The sequence below is a fragment of the Cavia porcellus genome, unplaced genomic scaffold, assembly GCF_034190915.1.
Source record: "Cavia porcellus strain 051 isolate PalLab524CR breed Dunkin Hartley unplaced genomic scaffold, mCavPor4.1 scaffold_1, whole genome shotgun sequence".
NCBI classification, from domain to species: Eukaryota; Metazoa; Chordata; class Mammalia; order Rodentia; family Caviidae; genus Cavia; species Cavia porcellus.
Window position 1 is genome coordinate 159948699 of NW_026947484.1, and position 20059 is coordinate 159968757.

Consider the following 20059-nt stretch of genomic DNA (forward strand, 5'->3'; position numbering starts at 1 on the left):
AAAAAAAAGGAAAGAGGAAGTCTGGGCAGAACCCGGAAGGGAAGGGAAGGAAGAACCCCTGAAAATGACACCTCAGCGCAGAGCTGCGCCTCGGTCCATACAGCAGTGAAACGCAAAACTCATTAGATGAATCACAAAGGCCATCGCTTTAAAAGCCTAGGAAATTTGAGACAAATACAAATTAATATTCTGCAGCTGACCAACAGCCTCTAAAACCTGTGCGACAACCTTAGCAGACACTTAAAGGAACTTCACATGTGAACTGTTTTTTAACAAAATGAAGATTATAATTGAAACCACTTTTTGGCATGTGCTAAAAAAATAATTAATGAGGCCTTGGAGCAACCAAGAAATGAGTGAACCCCGGAGACAGTGACGCTGAGATTACAAAGATCTTAGCATTAAAATGATGGAATATAATGTCCTCGTAGAAAATAAGGCATTGATTGTCTTTGGAGTTGTGACATCATTCCTTTTGATCACTCTGAAAGATGTATATTGGGAGGAAAGAGACAGACAGACAGATAGACACAGAATAAGAGGCAGAGACAGAGACAGAATATCAAAATACAGCTCCTCTGAGGTGTTAAAAGTATCCCAAAATAAGCACCTTAGATTGGCACATTGAATACTAGAATATTCTTTATAATTATGGACTGCTCTCTTTGGGGTATATAAGAGCAAACCATTTGGTTTATTTTATAATTACATGTTGAATTTTAAGAATTGCTCCAGTCTTACCAATATTTTACCTAGAATTAAACAGCTACCTATCTCAGAGATGTTTATGCCAGCAAGTACATTTAAGTGCCGTTCATTTCTTGCTGAACTTTTTGAGCTTAAAAATGATTTTTCTTTATTAATGGTCACACTTTCTCTCGAAAGTCAGTGCTGATGGTTATTCACTTACTGTCTTTCTAGTTTTCCGGCTCTGATGCAAGGAAAACAAGACAGCTGATATTTATTTTATGAGGCCTTTACAGCCAGTGTTCATCATGAGACTGTGCCAGTGGCAGAGATTTGGTTTGCTGGAAACAGAGTTTAGGGGTTCACTCTGAGTCCCCAGCAGCTTCTCTTGCCAGCTTCCCAAGCAGCGTTTCACAGCAGAAGCACTAGAAACGGGAGTAGATAACCACAGGCACCGGATTCTCCTTCCTTCCCAGCTCTTCCTAAAATAGCCTGGGTAATCAGGTTTCCCAGGATCACCCCTGCGGGCGTCGTCAGAGCCCCTCCAGTGTGGGCTCTTTGACATCACCTGAGTCTCTTCAAAATCAGGAACTGAAAGGTGGGATTCCAGACTTTCTTACTGCTTATACTAAAATAAGGATTTTGAAGGGAGGACGTATTTTGTTGTAAGCTGTATCTTGTGGAGCTATGGTTCTTACAGGTTTAATGTTATTTTATCTGATAACACCTTGTATAGTCAGACGGTTCTAGAAATATTTCTTCGAGGTGGCAGTGAACTTGGACAGTCAAAACTTCCAGTGCCAAATGCCCACCACATGCAAAGTTTTGATTTCCAACATTTCAAATGATAACGTGGATCTTAGACCTGGACACACATCGGCAGTATGGGCTGGAGCAGGGCTTTTCTTTCTTTTTTAAAACTTTTAGTCCTACATTTCTAATTCATAGTAACAGTATTTTCACTTACAAATTAAAAGCATAAGTTAAAGAACAAAGGCCAGTGTAGTTTACATACCTGAGACTGTATTCGAAGGAGAAAAATTTCTTTTTTTAAAAAAAATTAATCTGAATTTAATTGTTAGGGTAAAGGGAGAGGAAAAGGAAATATTACGATGGCGCATTGTTTTCCCTTCTCTTTTAAAAATTAATTTTATGAGTACCTTTCCTTTCCTTTTCTTTCTGTGGTGCTGGGAATCTACCCCAGGACCTTGTACACTGAGCCATACGGCTGACCCAGGTACATTTTGGATACACACGGTGATAACACTCATCTTCGGGGATCTGTACATGCTTGCTGTATCTTGATCTTTTTTCTCTCTTACCCTCCTTATTTACAAACTCTTTGTTTCCATTTTTCCTTCTCTTGCTTTTTCTTCTTTCCCTTCCTTTCTTCTCTCCTTCCCCTTCTCATTTGGACATTTTCTTCCCATTTCCCAGTCTTTATTACATTTTGGTCCTTAGTTACCCTTTTGGTTTCTCACACCAGAGAAACAATGTGAGTGTGGTTTGCTTCACGTGAGAGTATCTTCTCGGGGTGCATCCGCTTAGCTAGAAATGTCGCAGGTGTCTCCTTCCTTACGGCTGAGTGGTAGGGAAGGAGGACAGTTTCATCACGAGTAGTGGCAGCATCCACAAGGACCAGATTCCTTGGCTTTCTGTGTCCCTTTTGCTACCCTGACTTTATGGACACACTCAGGGAACCGAAGCTGCCGTCACTCGTGTTACAATTCATGCAAAACCACCTTGGGTCTTCTTTTTTTTGAGACAGGCTCTCACTAGGTAGTTTAGACTGGCCTCAAACTCTCAAGGCTCCCCCTGCCCCAGCCTCCTCCTGAGTGCTGGGATTACACACCTGCGCCACCACACCTGCTGGGTCTTTCTTGTAGAAAAGGAAGAAGCAGTTTCCTTGGTCTATGTATTCTACTAAATTAATCATCTGAACCCTCCTTGACCAGCAGGGATAAAGGGAACACACAGTTTTTCCTCTTTCAATGCAGAGAGACAAGATACATCAATAAACAAAAAGGTAAACTGACAAAAATGAAGATATAATTTTTCTTTGATCACTTTACTGTTTAGCTGAACACTAGAAAAGCTGCATATTTCCTACTGAAGAATATTCTGGGGGATTAAGCAATAGCCCTTTTTATGGGACTTTGGTTTTGGTATGGTGATGGGGTTTAGAAAGGATTTAAATACAGGTGACAGTCTTACACTGTAGGGAAACAGAATTAGTGATTAAGGCTATGCATAACTGCACTAAGCGTACTGTAAAGATAACAGACAATTAAATACATGTGTAGATGTAAATTGGCACCTTATCTAGTAATCTTCTTTTGGTATTTTGTCATACATGTGCATATCTCCATTTTTTTACTTTAAGGAGAAGAAAACAGAAAAATCAAGAAGCAATTAAAAACAACAACAGCAAAGTGACAATAACAACAACAGCAGCAACAACAGCAAAAAAATGGTGACACAAGATTTCAAAACAAGATGATAGGAATTTAGCAACAGTTGTTATATTGCATATTGTTATCCTCAAAGTAATTGATACAAGTATGCGAGATTTCAAACAATATAATTTCCCATTGAGCAGTTTCTTTCCCTTTTACTATATCTATTGTAACCTTTGGATCTTATTTATTCTTTCAGTTTCTTACACTAGTGAGACAGTATGGTGCTTACACATCCAAGTCTGATTTACTTCACTTGTGAGTATGGTTTCTAGTTGCATCCATTTGCCTATAAAAGCCTCGAGTTTATCATTCTTTATGGCTGAGTAGTACTCCATTGTATAAAAATATCACATCTTTTTTAACCATTCCTCAGTTGATGGGCATTTGGGTTGTTTCCAAGATCTGGCTATTACAAACTGTGAAGCTATAAATATGGATGCACATACATTGCAGTGGTATATGATACTTTCAATTCTGGGAAAATATCCAGAAGGGAAATAGCTCAGTTGAATGGAACCTCTGATCCTAGTTTTTTGAGGAATCCATGTTGAATTCCATAGTGGTTTTACCAGGATACACTCCCACCAACAGTGGAGAAAAGTTCCTTTTTCACCACAACCCCACCAGCATTTGTTACTGGTTAATTTTTTGATGTTAGCCATTTGTTCTGGAGTGAGATGAAATCTTACTGGTGTTTTAATGCAACTAGAAACCATAATCACAAGTGAAATAAATCAGACTTGCATGTGTAAGCACCATATTGTCTCAAGTGTAAGAAACTGAAAGAAATTTGCATTTCTTGAATGGCCAATGATGTGGAACATTTTTTCATATATTTATTTGCCATTTGTATTTCTTCATCTGAGAATTGTGCATTCATCTCAGATGCCCATTTTTGGATTGAGTCTTTAAATCATGGGGAGGCTGATTTTTTTCAGTTCTTTATATGCTCTTGATAGAAGTCCTTTGTCTGAGGGACAGTTGGCTAAAATCTTTTCCCAATATGTGGGTCTTCTTTTCACTCTATTGTTGACTTCCTTGGATGTGCAAAAACGTTTTAATAAGATATCAGTTGTTGATTCTTTGAAGTACTTTCGGGGCAGTTTGTTTTCTGTTCATGAACTCTTTAGCCTACCCTTATGACCTCAGGGTTTCTACTTACTATGTCTTCCAGAAGGTGTAGTGTTTCTGTCCTAATATTTAGATCTTTGACCCACTTTGACTTTAGTTTAGTGCATGGTGACTTCTAGATTTAATTAGCAAATTCAGCAGTGGAGCCAGGAACAAAGTCAGTACTCAAAAGTCAGTAGCATTCCTGTGCACAAACAACAAACTCACTGAGGGGAAAATTAGGGAAACTACACCCTTCACAGTAACATAAAAACAAAAACAAAAAAGGAATCAATCTAACAAAGGAAGTAAAGGATTTATACACTGAAAATTACAATACTCTAAAAAAATTGAAGGGGAATTCACAAAATGGATATTCCTTGCTTATGGATAGGAAGAACCAACATTGTGAAAATGGCCATATTTTTTTTTCTTGGTACCAGGGATTGAAGTCACAACCTTGTACTTGCCAGGAGGCACTTAGGCCACTGAGCTAAATTCCTGGCCCAGAAAAATGGCCATATTTTTAAAACTGTTAAACAAATTTAATGCAATTCCAAAATACAATTAACATACTCCACAGATCTAGAGAAAACATTCCTAAAATTCATATGGGACCATAAGAGACCTAGAATAGCAAAGACAATCCTGGGCAACAAGGGCAAAACAGGAGGCATCACAATCCCAGGCTTGAAATTATACTACAAAGCTATTATAATAAAATAAGCACAGTATTGGCAAAAAAAAAAAAAAAAAAAAAAAAAAAAAAAAAAAAAAAAACAAAACAAACAAACAAACAAAAAAACAAACCCAAAACCAAAAACAAACCAACCAAACAAAAAACCAGACTTGAAGATCAATGGCATAGAATAGAAGATACAGACACAACTACAAACACACTCAACCACCTTATCTTTGACAAAGAGACCAAACATGTTCACTGGAAGAAAGACAGTCTCTTTAAGAGGGGAAGTAGAAAAACTGGTTTTCTGTGTGCTGAAGACCTAAATTTATCTGGTAATCTTAAACTACAATTACCATTTAATCTAACTCTGGATTTGTTTTTAAAATTTATTGTACATATATATGAAATTTGTATGTATAATTTATAACAATTGTGTGTATCTATGTATCTATCTCTATCTCATCTCTATCTCTATATCTATATCTATATCTATATCTATATATCTATATCTATATCTATATCTATATCTATATCTATATCTATATCTATATCTATATCTATATCTATATCTAACTCATTCTACATTTTAACCACTGGTGTAACCTTCTGGCATAGTTAGCCAGCACTTCTGGTTAACTTGATGGTACCCTTTCCTAGAAATCTATTCTCATCTATTTGTGACTTCTCCCCAGCTCATCTGACAGATCTCAGGAGGATCTGAGTTTGAATTTACAGGACACACACACCAAACTCTTTAAAGTCATTATGTGTTCTGCAGGTACCCAAAGAAGAAAAAATGGCACAATGAAGGTGACGTGCACTTTCCCTGGGTTTGGTTTTCACTTCTCAGGGGACCCTCTGACCTCCACAGTTGCCGGGGGTTATTTGAATGTTTTTCCTGCCTTTTAGATTGTTCATGCCAACATCGCTCATGCCCCTGCTCCTTTTGATCCATATTAGCTTTGCAAACTGCTCTAAAGAACACAGATTTGGTTCCTTTCAGAGGGACTACAGCTCAATTTGTCAGAGACAGCAGTTTTTTATTTTTATTTTTTTAAAGAAAAATCATTTAACAAGAAAAATCTCAGGCATGTAAAGGCATATTTCAGTGATTCTCACTGCAGAAAAAGAAACTCTGACATATAGCCAATTTCAGAGTCCAGCCTCAAGTATGCTGCAAACCCTTCACAGTTAGACGCCAGCTGGAAGGATGGAGATTCTCACGGATGGGAACGTATCGGTCTCTCTGGCACTGAAGTCCTTTTAGACTGAAAGATGAAAGGAAACCCATTTTCATAGCCCAGTCAGGGACTCACTTGGTGAGCTGCCCAGACCGGAGCTTCGGGTGCTGCTCACAGATGCACACGGAATATGCTGGACCAAGAACCTCCCTTCTGGGAAATGCTTGGAAACTTTCCTCCTCCTCTCAGCCACGGACCAGTGGGTGTCAGGGCCAGGAAGGCTGCTTCTGTTTCAAGTGAGACCATTCTGTGGGCACCATTGCTGGGCATCCTGGCACATAGTTACTGAGGTTTTTTTCCCTCCCGTTTCCCTTATCCCTTTATTTGCCTGAGAATGAGTCTGCAGCAAATCATTTGCACAAAAGTTCCTTCAGCAGGTGTTTGATCTAGGAAAACTGACTTAAGACACGCTATAAAGATGAGAGTGCTACAGGGTCTTCTCACCCAGTGGTTTCACAGATTATATGTTTTGCTTACTAATGAATCTTTGGCAGTAGGATCAAGAGATAAGACGCTCTCTCTACCTCTAGCATAAAGCAACTTTGGGAGTTGCCTGGAAGAAGGCGGATGATATTGATATTTGATGTGTGGGTCTCTAAAAAAGTTAAGGAGGCGTGGTATTAGCAGAGATCTGGTCTGGCATAGCTATTCATTTATTTGCTTGTTTTATTTTAGTTGATTAATTTGGGTTCATAATACTTCCAGGAATCCTAGTTGTTTATAACCTTTTCAAACAAGAAGCAAGAAATATTTTGAAGTCCTTGAAATATCATTTAAAGCATTCAGTAACTGAATGAACAGAATGTTGAAAAATTTCATCTGCTACTCAAAGATCTAATTAACTTCCAGTAATTAACTTTCATTGGTGGACCTTTATTTTCTCTTCCATTTTCTTAGTACTTACATAAGACATTATTTGTGAACAAATTTTAGCACTTTCATATTTTGATTGGAAGTGTGTAACATTTTTCCAGTGAACAGAAACAAACTTGAAAACAGAATCTAAATCCTTTTCCACTCATTTTCTCTCTCATTTATTTTATTTCAGGCTAAATAACTGAGGTAAAGCAGAAGAGAGAACACATACAACATATAGCTCTAGCAACTAAGGTACCTGGTTGTCCATTTGACTTTAAATCTATTGAAAAATACTTTAATGACTATTACAAAATATCACACAATAACACCACTCTCAATTCTAATGACTTTCTAGGAATCCTGTTGAATTTATAGGTCATGCTCAGAGTTCATATTTCAAATAGTACCTTTTAATCACTTTATTTTTTTACTTGTATGTCACAGTGACATTTTCTTAAATAAACAAGCGTGTGTTGAATGTTATCTGATTGCTTTCACAGATTAAAATCAACGACCTCTTTTATTTCCTTTCTTTTTTAAAAAAATTTTTTGTTGGCTCTTCTGGCAATTGAACCTTAGGGCAGACCCCTGCTAGGCAACTGCACTAACTTTGAGCCACCTCCCTAACCCGCCTTTCTATATTATGATGTCTAGACACCCACATTTCCAGCTAGCTAAAGCACATTCTTATGCTATGCGGGTTTTTTTTTTTTAAAGCTTTACATAAGTGGTCACACTTATAGGAGCCCTAATTAACAGGAGATCCTTGACTATTTAATAACAGAATGAAAGACTATATTTCTATCAATGTTTCTGAATTTATCTGGATTTTCCTTGTCAACATTGGGACAGTGAATATGAAAAAATACATTTTTTGGTATTTTAAAAACTCTTTTGTTTTCGTTTTTTCATTTTCTTTTTTTTCTAATTGTCGTTTTCAAACCCTTGTATTGAGGGCTGACTTTCAGTAGATTGCAGCGAGGGAACTGCTTCACTGTGTACGAAACCCTGACTCTATTTCACTTTTAATGTCCTCAAATGACTGAGTGAAATCCTAAATCTCAAATTGTACTGTGGCTGAGATGCAGCTGAAGTAATCCATTGCTTTATAAAATAGTTTATGCTTAAAATTTTTAAAAAATCGGGTTTATAGTGAAATAAGGTATATTTCAGCCCCCTCCTGAATTTAGTCCAAAGTATAGTCCATAAACCATCATCTATCTTGGTCATGTATGTTATTCCCAATGCTTTATAGGTTTTTCAACGCATACTGCAAAATTACTTGAAGTAGTGCTAAGCACATCACAATTATATAAACTATATTAACTACAGTATAAATTGAGAAGTACAGGACGTAAGCTGTATTTGTCTAGTATCTGTACCAAGTGAAGGACTTGTTCTAGGTATCCTTAAGTGTTTTTGTAATAAATGTAAGCCATATAGAGTGAGTTCTAGACGACCATGCTTGGTACACTTGCATTTTGAAAAGTATCTGGCAAATCACTGGCATGTAGTAAGTGCCTTTTTCCTAAGTCAAAAATGTATCTTTTGTGATTTTTCATATATGTATCACCCAGTATCATGAAGCTGAGGAAAACTGAGAAATTATTCTTGTGCACTTTTGAACTTGCAGTTGGCATGAATGCACTGTGCACTGGTAGGCCTGGATAAAGCTATCAGACAAATGCTTTGATTCTGCATTTCTAGCTATCCTCCCCTCTTTAATATTAATCACACAAAAATATTTATTTGATGCAGTCCCCATGTCTGCCCAATGTTCTATTTTTCCCTCAGGGTGGATGGTGAAATGAGGACTTTAAATCTTGTTGCAGGTCATTTGGAGATCTAGAGGCAACAATTTAAACATAATGTCAATAAGTTATAATAATTATGAAATTGTAGCACATTGATTTCAAGTGTGTTGACGATTATATTTTCCATACTTCCAATATTCATTCTGTGGCTTGGAATTCTGCCTGTGCCCGAGGCAAATTAATGCATTTGAAAAGGAACAGGCGTATTTCTCCTGTCACTTCTGTGGTGACAGTCAGATTGCCCCGCCTGGTGGAGATATGGATGAGCTCTCTGGCGTTTATGATACTTAGGAAAATAAGGGATTTGGTAGCCCCAGTGTATGCATTTTCTGCTCTCAAGTCCTTTGAGGGTGGGGTGGATCCATTGTAACAACTTGCAATGGGATTCGATGACTGGATAGTTACTCATGGCAATGTGTAGGGCAATACTTTTTGCAGCCTTTGGGGGAAAAGGCCTATGAGTCTTCATTAATGCCTTTAAACTCTAGGCACTGACTGCTCCTTTCCTCAAATGGAGCAAGGAAAGATATTAGCCTGCGAATGATGAGCTGTGAACGCATCATTAGAAGTTCTTTCACTTGCAGTGTTCTGAGCTGCTTTATGGAACACTGTGGCTGCACCGTGCCGTCATCTATCAGTCTAGTTTTTTCATTTTTAACAACATCCTGTAGAAGCGATCTTGGTCCAACCTCGCAATTTTGAAGCCTTACGTTGTTCAGTTATGGGCAGTTAAATATAAAGGGTACTGTGGCCCGTTCCATCAGCAGCGTCACTCCTGTGATGACACCTTAGCCCATGAGCTATGAAACTGTTTGCAGTCTACTCCGTTCAGCAGGCTTCTAATTATCCTGGTTTGATAACAACACACGCGGACTCCCAAGGACTTATTAAAGCAAATATGGAGACTATGACTAATTAGAGGGCCCTGTGATACTTTAGATATTGGGACATCATCTTCATCTCAGCTCTCCAGGGTGTAAATTTGTCGTGTGGATCTTCTGTCAAGGGGCATTTGTGGATAGAGACACGTACGATAGTGCTTATTAAAAGAGAAGGATTTAGAGTCAGATTAGTTTGGTTTCAAATCTTGTTTGCTACAGATCAGCTAAATAACCTTGGGGAAGTTAATTAACCCCTCTGGGGAATAATAACATTACTCAGCTAACAGAAGTTGCTATGAAGATGACATAAGTCCACGCACATGAAGAGCCTAATACAGAGCCCAGAACACTGCAGATAATAAAAAAAGGCTGTTATTTTTACTACTTTATTATCACAGTTATTGGAACCGATTCCTTCTCTCTCAGCAGCATCTTGCTACTCTGGCAGCAATGCTTCTCTACAGAAATAAATGTGATCATGGCTTTGACCCACAATATCGAGAGGGCAGAGGCAAGCATTGGACAGGGACATTGCTAGGCAGTGTCGTCTGCTTCCTCTTTCCAAGTACGCAGAAGCAGTTTTGGTGACGAGTTTTATGGTGATTTGTTGTTTTTCTTGGTACCGGGAATCAAACTTGTGATGAGCTTCAAAACAGGAGCTCCATACTGAGTGAGTTGGTTGCTTTTAACTATTGCATGTTGGTTTGACAGCATTAACTCTAGGGCTCATTGTATGGTGTTCCTTTAACCCAAGAATTAAGACCACCTGGGTTCTGGAGAGGAGTTAGCCTTACTACGGATGCTGTTTTCAAATGCTAAAGTCTTGAGCAATAGCTGTCATTTAGGACTTCATCCTTAACCTTTCCTGAAGCCACAGTAAGCTTCTGGGTGGTCTCAGGACTCTTCTGCATTAAATCGCACACCGTCCTGTCCCAGAGCTTAGACAGCTCTCTGTATTGTGCAGCCTCTGCTCAGCCTTTGCTGAGGTGACAATCTCAGGCGTGCACAAGCTGTCATCAGCTTGCATGCTCTTTCATATTGGTTCTCGGCATCTGGATGAAACAGTGGTTGCCATCCACAATAAGAGTACAAACCAAGTTTCTGTAGAAAGTTCTCCATGCCTCTAAGATATTCAGATGTTCTTGGGTACTTAAAATTTTGAGTAGCAAAATATTCAAGCACTTATGATCATTAAGTGGGATAACAAAGTGTGCTTCTGAGAAGAGAGCGCTAATTCAGGGTTTGTTAAGTGGGAGAGAATGTGTTTGGTATTGTAGTTTTAGCTTTTGCATGACTTGACTTTTTGTAGAGCTTCTGTTTCAGACTTAGACAGGATCTGTTGAATTTAAACATCTGTTTAATTTGGTTCCTCATGCCTTGAGCTGAAGTTAGTCAACTCATAAAAAGTCTAATCTGTTTTGAATACTGGAAAGAGGGGTATTTAGCTAATTTTCAGTTTCTTACTGTTTGGTATTTTGGAGGTAGATACAGGCACTGGATTTTATGCTAAAGTTTATGTAACAACTATAACAATGAAGCACCAAGGCAAAAGAAATGCAACTGAATTTCTAAGACATTAGTTCCTTTCTTTGAGAGCTGATTAAATTCCCATGTGAACTATCAGGGCTGAAGTTTTCAGATCCCTGGACACCATAATCAAGGGCCTACCATGTGCCTGGCATGCTAGGAACGTGGTCAGTACATTGAGCAGTACTGTGATTCTTTCATAGATGTGGAAATTCTGGTGATTCTCATCAATTTTACAATAATAGAGATTTACTTTTCACATTGTGAAGTGCTTCAGAGTGTAATCAGCCAAAGAAAAAAGTGCTTTTCAGGAAATCTTTCAATGGACCTATTATTCAATTCAAGCTCGATGTCTACTACATTTAACCAAAAGAGTAAATTATAAGATCGGACATAGTTCAGTCTCACTAGACTCATTGAAATGTTACAAATGATAAATTAAAGTAATAGTTAGAAATTGTTCGTTTTCATTATAACGGAAGAATTACAGGCAGTGATTTGAATGCTGCAGATTTAGCTCCCTGCAATAGACACACAACCTTAAATATCACAAGGTTTCTTTCATGTAAGAAACCCAAAGTATAGATAATTTAAAGAGAAGGGGCGGAGATAAAGCTCAGTGGTGTAAGCACCTGCCTGGCAAGCACAAGGTCCTGAGTTCGATACCTGATACAAAAAAAAAAAAAAGACCTGCATTTAAAGAGAAAAATACAGTATAGCTCACAGGAAATGGAAAGACAGATCTTCACAGAGGGGAAGGCAGCTAAGAACTGAAGAGAATAAAAATGGCAATAGAAACAATTCAGATGTATCACATATGTGCAACAGCTCCTACAAGGAATGTAATGGTTAGGTACTGCAAACATGTACTACTAAAAACAAAAAATCCCAGAAATACGACAGTATTCTGACCTTTTGACTATTTAGCAAAAGGACTAAATAGTAAGGACTAACTAATAAGGACTACTCATCCTTAATTTAGAAATATTATCCTGTATCTTCCAAAAATACAGTGAAAAGATTTATCTGCCAGTGAAAAAAGAAAAACCCTCTGAATTCCAACTACCTTACGAATGAGCAGTTTATTAACTTTGAAAATGTATGAAATGTATTTATTAACTTTGAAAATGCATTGAAAATGTATGGATGGTATGAAAACCAGACACAAAAAGAGGGAACAAGATAAATAAAGCAAAATGAGTTGAGGGTTTAAAAGAGTATCACGTTGGCCTGGCTTGGTGGCACACACCTTGCTCCCTCCCAATACGCTGGGAGGCTGACGTAGGAAGGTGACAAATTTGAATCCAGATAGGACAAGTAAGGACTTAGTGAGATCCTGTCTCAAAAATGAACTAAGAATGTAAAGGGCTGGGGATGTAGTTCAGTGGGAAGGCCTTGGGTTCAAACCCCACACTCAACATTGTAATTCTCCATCAACCGTCATCCTCAACAATGGTTCCAAAGAGGGGGCGCAGGGGCTACAGATGGTTCTGAGCTTCTCCTAGGTACCTGAACATTATGTAGGGCTGCCCCATGCACAAATTTTAGATAGCAATGGCTTTCCAGTCTCTATTTCTAAATAAGGACCACCCATAGTCACTAGAGATTTTTTTAATGTATGCAACAGTGTGTGAACAAGTCCTCCTTTTGGTCTGACCTCTTCTGTCCTTGAGAAGGAAGGGAGAAGAGAAGGAAAAGTATAAGAAATGGGATGAATGGAGGGAATTTTAGGGAAAACAAGTATTAATATTTTTATTTCTGGCTTTAAAAATCTCCAGTTTCTTTTTCAGAATCAGGTTTCATGATTAGAATTTGATTTGTGAGTTACTTTTAGGGTAGTGATGAGCTGAAAGAGTTTGGACCAAGTTGTGATTCAAAGGTAATAGGCCATGGAGATCTTATTTAAATATAATTTTGAGTTTTCTTCATCATCTTAAGGTTTCAAGATGCCATTTAATATTTAAATTTGATGAAGTAAAAAGTAGATCATTTACATTATCATTATGTTATAATTTCTAATAGATTTAAATCAGGGACAAACACTGTTGGTAGCAGGGCAGGTTGTATAGATCAGGGTAAATTTTTTGCCTTATTTTTAAAAGTCAGACAATCCACACTGGAACCCAGCAGGCCGCCTTGAACAGGGGCCTCATGTTGGACGCCCAGGCAGTGGTTGAGGTGAGAGTTGGGGGTGCCTTTCTCCCATGCTTGACAAGTCCAGACAAACCAGGGAGAAAACCTGGTTCCTCTGTTAATGCTAACTCCAACTTCCCACAAGAGTTTTTGGTAGTTTTACAATATAGTCCTATTAACAGAATTCTTTACAAGCCTAATGAGCTGGCAGCCAGGTTTCAGCTTGGCACCGAATCACCCTGAAATCATTTGTTACTGTGTAAAAAAGTTCATCTAAGTAATAAATAAGTGATTTACAGGTAAGTCTTTGGAAGCAACTGGTTAGAAATTGCCTTTCTTTACAATATATTCAAGCATGTAAATAAAACAAAAAACCAGAATACTTAAAAAAGCTGGAACACTCCTTTCCCTTTCAAACAGAATGCTTAAATATATGTTTTTGCTTCTTAGTATTGACAAGCACTATAGCGGATTCTTTTTCCTTATGCTGAAAAAGCTTTTAATTGGCTTCATAGATAACTAGCTCATTAAATTCTGTAAAAACAGAACATTGTTTTCGCACATTCATTTGTTTATTTATTGTGATATGAAGGTTTTTTCCTTAACCTTTGATGTCACTGTGAGGACGCTAGCTCTTTAAACTAAAATTGTCAATAAAAAATTCATTTCTTACCTTGTCAGAAGGTTTGAATGGATTTCCTTGTCCACTAATTCCACCACTGATACTAAATCCAAGGCCAGGATTCTTTTCTATTCTCACACAAAACTATGTGAAAAAAAATTTAAAAAGTAATCAAACAGCTATCAAATCTACACATTTGCAAATAACTTTATCTCAGTAGCAAAGATTCACATTTCATATAGGTAGCTTATGTTCACTTAGTATTAAAAAAAATCGGTATAAACTCTAACAAAACTTTCAGCACTTCCCTATGTAAAATTACCTGAGCAAGCAGACATCTGTAAGTACTTGTTTATTAGCAGGACTAAATTTTGATCGGCAGGTTCCAAAAATTCAGTCTTATGAATGCTGAAGAAATTATGCGTTTTCTTAGCTCCTTACCATAAAAGTAATAAATCCAGACTAATAAGAAAGCAGGGCTGAATCAGCACAAGACAGCTCTTGAATGCTGTGAGAAAATGCAGCTACTTACAGTAAAACTATAGAAATATTTTAAAAGAAAACCCTGCTACCTAATATACAAATCTGCTTTTCAGTAGCGGAGAACAATTCATCCTCTTGGCAAACGATTACAGTGCTTAAAAACGCAGAGAGGTTCCAGTGTGAGAAGGGGACCCAGCTGGACGGAGGCTGAGACTGAAACTAAGGAATCATCGGGGAAGAGTCTGACCGCAGGCCCAGGGCCAGGTCCCAGCTGGGCATCTCAGAAGAAACTGAAGGTCAAGGATAAGTCAGAGAAAGAGGGTCAGAGTGTGGGGAGCTTGTTTGCGGCAGAGAACGGCAAATAAATATTCTGGGCCCTGAGAACTAGTGTCCTAATGTTCTGGGTTATATTACCTCTACCACACCCCAAATCACCAATACAAGTCTCTTAGACACAAGAGCTTGGTGTTTTCTAGCATGGTGGGGACGGATGCCATTAGCAGTGGGGTCCACTGGGGCTTGGGCTGGCATAATAGTGAAGATGATTCTGCCAGTGCGCAAAGAGTGTAGGTCAAGCATTCCCTGGAAGGAACTTCGGTGCAGACGGACCAGAGAAACTGTGCGAACCTAACAATTCTCGGTGATCCTGGGCTGGGGATGAATGTCTGCTGGCAACACGGGACAGTGACCCTGGGTGGCTGAAAGCCTATTTTCACTTGCAAGGCACTTTAATCACTACCTCTTAGACAGTTCAGGGCAAACCTGAATCCTACTCCTGGCTCAATTAGTAAACAATGGTAGCCACTGGAACTTAAAGCAACTAGGTTTTTCTGCTTAATGGGACCATTCTTAATTCACTGTCATATTTCATCATAATAAAAATAATCTTTAACATAGTTCACTTGTGACAAAAGGGGAAAAATTGTTTACTAATATGATTTTTATAGTGGAGTCATTAAAGAGTAGTTTGCAAATTATGGGTGAGTGTACAACGATCAAAATACTCTTCTATAGTTTTATTTTAAAGATACATTTAATTACAACTTTTCCTTCAAGTGAGCTAGATTGCTTAAAACTGGTTTTCCTAAGGTGGTAGAAACCACAGCTTTTAACAGGTTGTAGTCAGGGGAACACACATATAACTGCTGATGCAGTGGAAGGAATAGTTTGGCTTTATTCAATATTTTAGTTTACCTTTTGTTATTATTTATTCATTGAAAAATGAGAAGAAATCAAGCAATATGGTCATAACCTTTTTCTTTTGTGTTTGCTCATGTATCTATGCTTTTCTAAATAAGTCGTTTAAAATTTGGTTCTACCATTCCAATACAACATTTCTTATTCCATAACATGTATGTGCAGTTCTGGTTCTCCCTAAGCCCATATAAAAATAGAAAGGAAATAAATACAACATATTTAATTTACACACAATATTGCCAACAGTAAGTTTCAGTTATTCTTTTTCTCACAGTAGTGACTATATATATTTTAGATTATTGTAAGTCTGTTTCTTTTTTTTTGGTGGTGGTACTGGGGATCGAACTCATGACCTCACACTGGCCAGGAAGGAGCTTGTGCCGTTGAGCTAAACCCCCAGCTGTTATAAATCTGGAAGGTACTAAAACTTTTAAGGAAAACAAATTTCATATGTGTGAAGTATTTGAAGAACTATCTTAATATATTTATTGATAATAGAAATAGTAAAGATGACACTATGGTTTTATAAATGTGACAAGCAAAAATAAATTCTGACTCTTGGGCATGCTAAAGTAAGGCTAATAGGTTGTGTGTGACAATTGGGTCTCATAAAGCATGTCAGAGACAGTATTCATGTCACCTATAAGGGGTTTCACCTGCCAATGTCCAGAGAGGCCACGAACACAAGAGGAGAGAATACCTCCCAGCCGGAAGCAGTCTCAGATGAAAGAGGATTAGCAGAGAACATACAATGATCCAGCGAAAGGTTAAGTCGAGGAGTCTAATAAATAGCTTGTCTAAGGAGAATAAGTATTTTGACTTTCTTCAAAGAGCCTGACTACTGAGAATGACATTTGGCACAGAAAACAGAAGCAACAGTCTGGCAGTGGTTCAACTGTTTCTATAGAGTCTGCTGGCATCCTTTTAATTTCTAGATACTTCTGATCCCTGTTGATCTTTCTTAATACTGGGTCTTATTTTAAAGTGGTTTCATGATAAACTGGGGTGGTGCGTCACAGCAAGGGCCTGATGGTCATGATCTATGGTCTGTGGAAGACCATGCTTTGACTTGGTCTTACAGTGCTACAGGGATGTGGGGCCATAGGACAAAGATTAACAATTTATTTGGAAATTTGGAAGCCACTAGAGCATTGTAGCATAATAGTGACATGATACTTTTGTCTGAGAAAGATAAATCTGGCAGTTGAAGGGAAATAAACTGCAAGAAAAGTAATAAAGTGTCTTTGAACTCATGAGAGATCAGGTCATGGCCAGCTAAGATGGCAGTGGTACAGGTGAGAAGAGATGGAAGATTCTAGAAATGCTTTGCTAGAATTGCTTTAGACAGATGTGGGCAGCAAGAAAGGGAAATCAAGTGTTTTTGGTGTCATCATCTGTGTGTAGATGAGATCTGTTGTGAACGAATGAAGTGGGGGTTCTGGGAGAGAAGCAGGTTTAGTTGGTGGAAGGACAGGGCAGGGAACTGACAGCTCCTTTGGACTGTGTGACCTTCACTGGACATCCGGGCTGAGATGTCAACAAGCAGCTAACTGTGCTGGGACATCTGGAATGCAGGAGAGAGGCCAGGGCTGGGGAGAGATTTTATAGTCATGCAGCATGGATTTAACGGGGTCATCCTTGGAGAGCATGCATAGGACACAGAAAGAAGTCGAGGCCTGAGAGTGGACGACTCTGGAGGTCAGGAAGAGCTATGGCAAGGTGCCCAGGAGGAAATGTTGTATTTATGCTGGAAGAAGTCACTTTTCTACTCAGTTATATAAGGAATATGTGAGCAGTGGGCCCAGAAGAGTTATTTCACACACATCTGTAGATCAGATGCTCTGGTCAGCTGCTTCGAGAGCTTCTGATCAGGTTTTCATCTATTAGAAGCTTCAGTATAGTGAGTGATGGAAGAAGAAGAGCTTGTGTTTTATTAAATTATAGATTTTTTCAAAATTACAAGCTATCATCTCACCCCAGTTAGAAGGGCTGTTACCAAAAACTTTAAAAATAGATGCTGATGAAGATGTAGAGAAAAAGGACACTGTTGGTGGGAATGTAATTTAGTACAACATTATGGAGAATAATGTGGCAGTCTCTCAAAAAACTAAGCACAGATCTCCTCTATGATCCAGCTCCCCCATTTCTGGGTATAGATCCAAAGGAAGTGACATCAGGATACCAGAGACACCTGTATTCCCATGTTCATTGTGGTAACATAATAGCTAAGATACAGGATCAACAGATGAGTGTCCGAAAACACCACGACATCTATATGCCACACACATGCATATATGCATATTATTCACTTATATAACAAAGCATTACTCACCCCTCAAAAAGAATTAAATCTTTTATTTGCAGCAAAATGGGTGGAAGTGGAAAGTGTTAAGTGAAATAAATGAGACAGGGAAGAAAGCACTGTGTGTTTTCTCTACTATGTGGATGTTAAAAAAATTAACCTGAATGTAGGACACTGATTACTAGATGTTGAGAAATGGGGGCAGGCAGGGGCTAAAGAGAATCCTTATCTTCTCAGTGCCCTCTGTATATACTGCAGTGTCACACAGAAGCTCATGAATATGTACAATGAATCCAGGTTAGTACAAGATAGCTTTTGAATTAAAAGGTAGCACTTTAATTAAGATATTTAGAAAATAGGTTTCCATGCATGTTATTTGCTCAGATGACTTCAGGGAGGTCCTGTGCCTCCTACTGCCGCCTCTTATGTGATTGCTATTTGCAAATGTTTTCCCCAAAGAGTTTTATTCTCTAGCCATCAAAATTGTTCAGTGCAGCTCTGGATTTGTAGAAAGCGTCCCTCGCAGCACAGCTCTGGCCGTGCAAGCTGCGTGCATGTAGGAGGCATGGGCAGAGTTGGGCGTGGGTTTCCTCTCTTCCTCTCTAGCAGCATGGACTTACAGTCAACCAGCGCATGTGGTCACCTAGAAGACCTGGGAGACTGCGCTCTGATCCTGCTTGGCCTCTGAATTGTCGTAAGACTGGCTACAGCCAAGATCCTAATTTCTTAGTTACCTGTCAATAAAATAAAAACCGCTTCATCTGCAGCAAAGTGTCAGCAATTAAGTCAGTTGACACATGAGTTTTTGTGGAAACACCATGCCATTGTTTCTTTTCCTTCTCATCTCTGCATTGCTATTTAAATGTTCCGCATATATAATCTGTCTTGGATTATATAGTTACCAGGGAAAAACCAGGCTTGTAGTTTCCTTAAAAGTACTCGATTTCTATATGCTGCTAAATTGTGATGGTGCAGCTGGAAGCCGCTGCGCTACTGAATATCCGAAGCAGTGATCCTCACCCTCGGCTACATAAAAGAATCAACCAGAAAGTTTAGAAATTCTCATTACCCAGGTCAGATGCAGATCAGCCAGGGCATCTGTTCTTTCGAAGCTCCTGCACAGACCTACATGCAGGTGGGATTTAGAAAAGCTGATAAAAACTATCCCATCATAAAGGGGGCACAGAGGAAGCAGGGAAGGAAACACTGAAAGCATAGTGAAGAAATTATGTGGTGTTCCACAAGAAATTTAGAACCTCTTTTTATGTTTTTGGGGTTTTCCCCCTGTATGTAGACTAAGGAGGTTGGAACTGATAAGCATTAAATTCTTCACCAAAATTTTATTTTTCAAAATTTTATATTCCTGTTTCTTCTATTTTTTATTTCTATAGTTTCAGTGACAGGCTTACTCTCTTTCTCTCTATAAATCTGTATTTGACTCTCACAAATACTTTTTAAGATGATGTTTGTAGGTGGGAATGTTTTCATTTTAAGGAGAAAAACAGAATTTCGGGAGTTAATAAGTCAGCCAGGACACATGCCCTATGAAAGCAAATATGAAATCTTAAAACTGGTCCCTAGCATTTTCTTTCTTGAAGAATTAAAGTTAAATGAAAAAGCGGAGAGATTGGAAGAACCAAAAGATGAGAAGACCGTGCAGTAGAACAGTTGGTTGGGCATGGGGTGCATGCCCCGACTGGTGATACTAGCCTATTTTCATGATGTATTTATTTCCACGGTGTCAACTTTCTCATGGGCTGTCACTCAGATGGAGACAGGGGAAGAGATGCACATAATAATGGGCCAGTGGGAGCTGGTTCTAGCATGCCCCAGTAGTTGACAAATGTTACATGGGAACGTGAAAGAAGTTTTAACAGACTGTGTCAGGATTTATAACTGAGTGGTGGGAAGAGTGTACTTTTGGAATGAAAAATAGGTGTTTAAAGATCTTCAGACTTTTTGTGGTCTCTCCAAGTTTTTATCTCAGCTTTCTAAACCATTTCAGCTGGAAATCAAGGGAGATCAACCCAGAAGAAATAAGGAAGTCCACACCCTAACAC

General features: G+C 38.5%; 1 protein-coding gene across 10 annotated transcripts in view; it reads right to left on the reverse strand.

Moving 5' to 3' along the window:
- The window catches only part of Lrrc7 (leucine rich repeat containing 7), a 486713-nt gene that overhangs the window by 26057 nt on the left and 440597 nt on the right, over positions 1 to 20059 (reverse strand). For all 10 annotated transcript variants that reach the window (XM_063258479.1, XM_063258496.1, XM_063258477.1 and 7 more), the window contains one exon: positions 14069 to 14161. In XM_063258479.1, coding sequence (XP_063114549.1) covers positions 14069 to 14161 — 93 coding nt within the window. The remainder of the gene's footprint in view (positions 1 to 14068; positions 14162 to 20059) is intronic.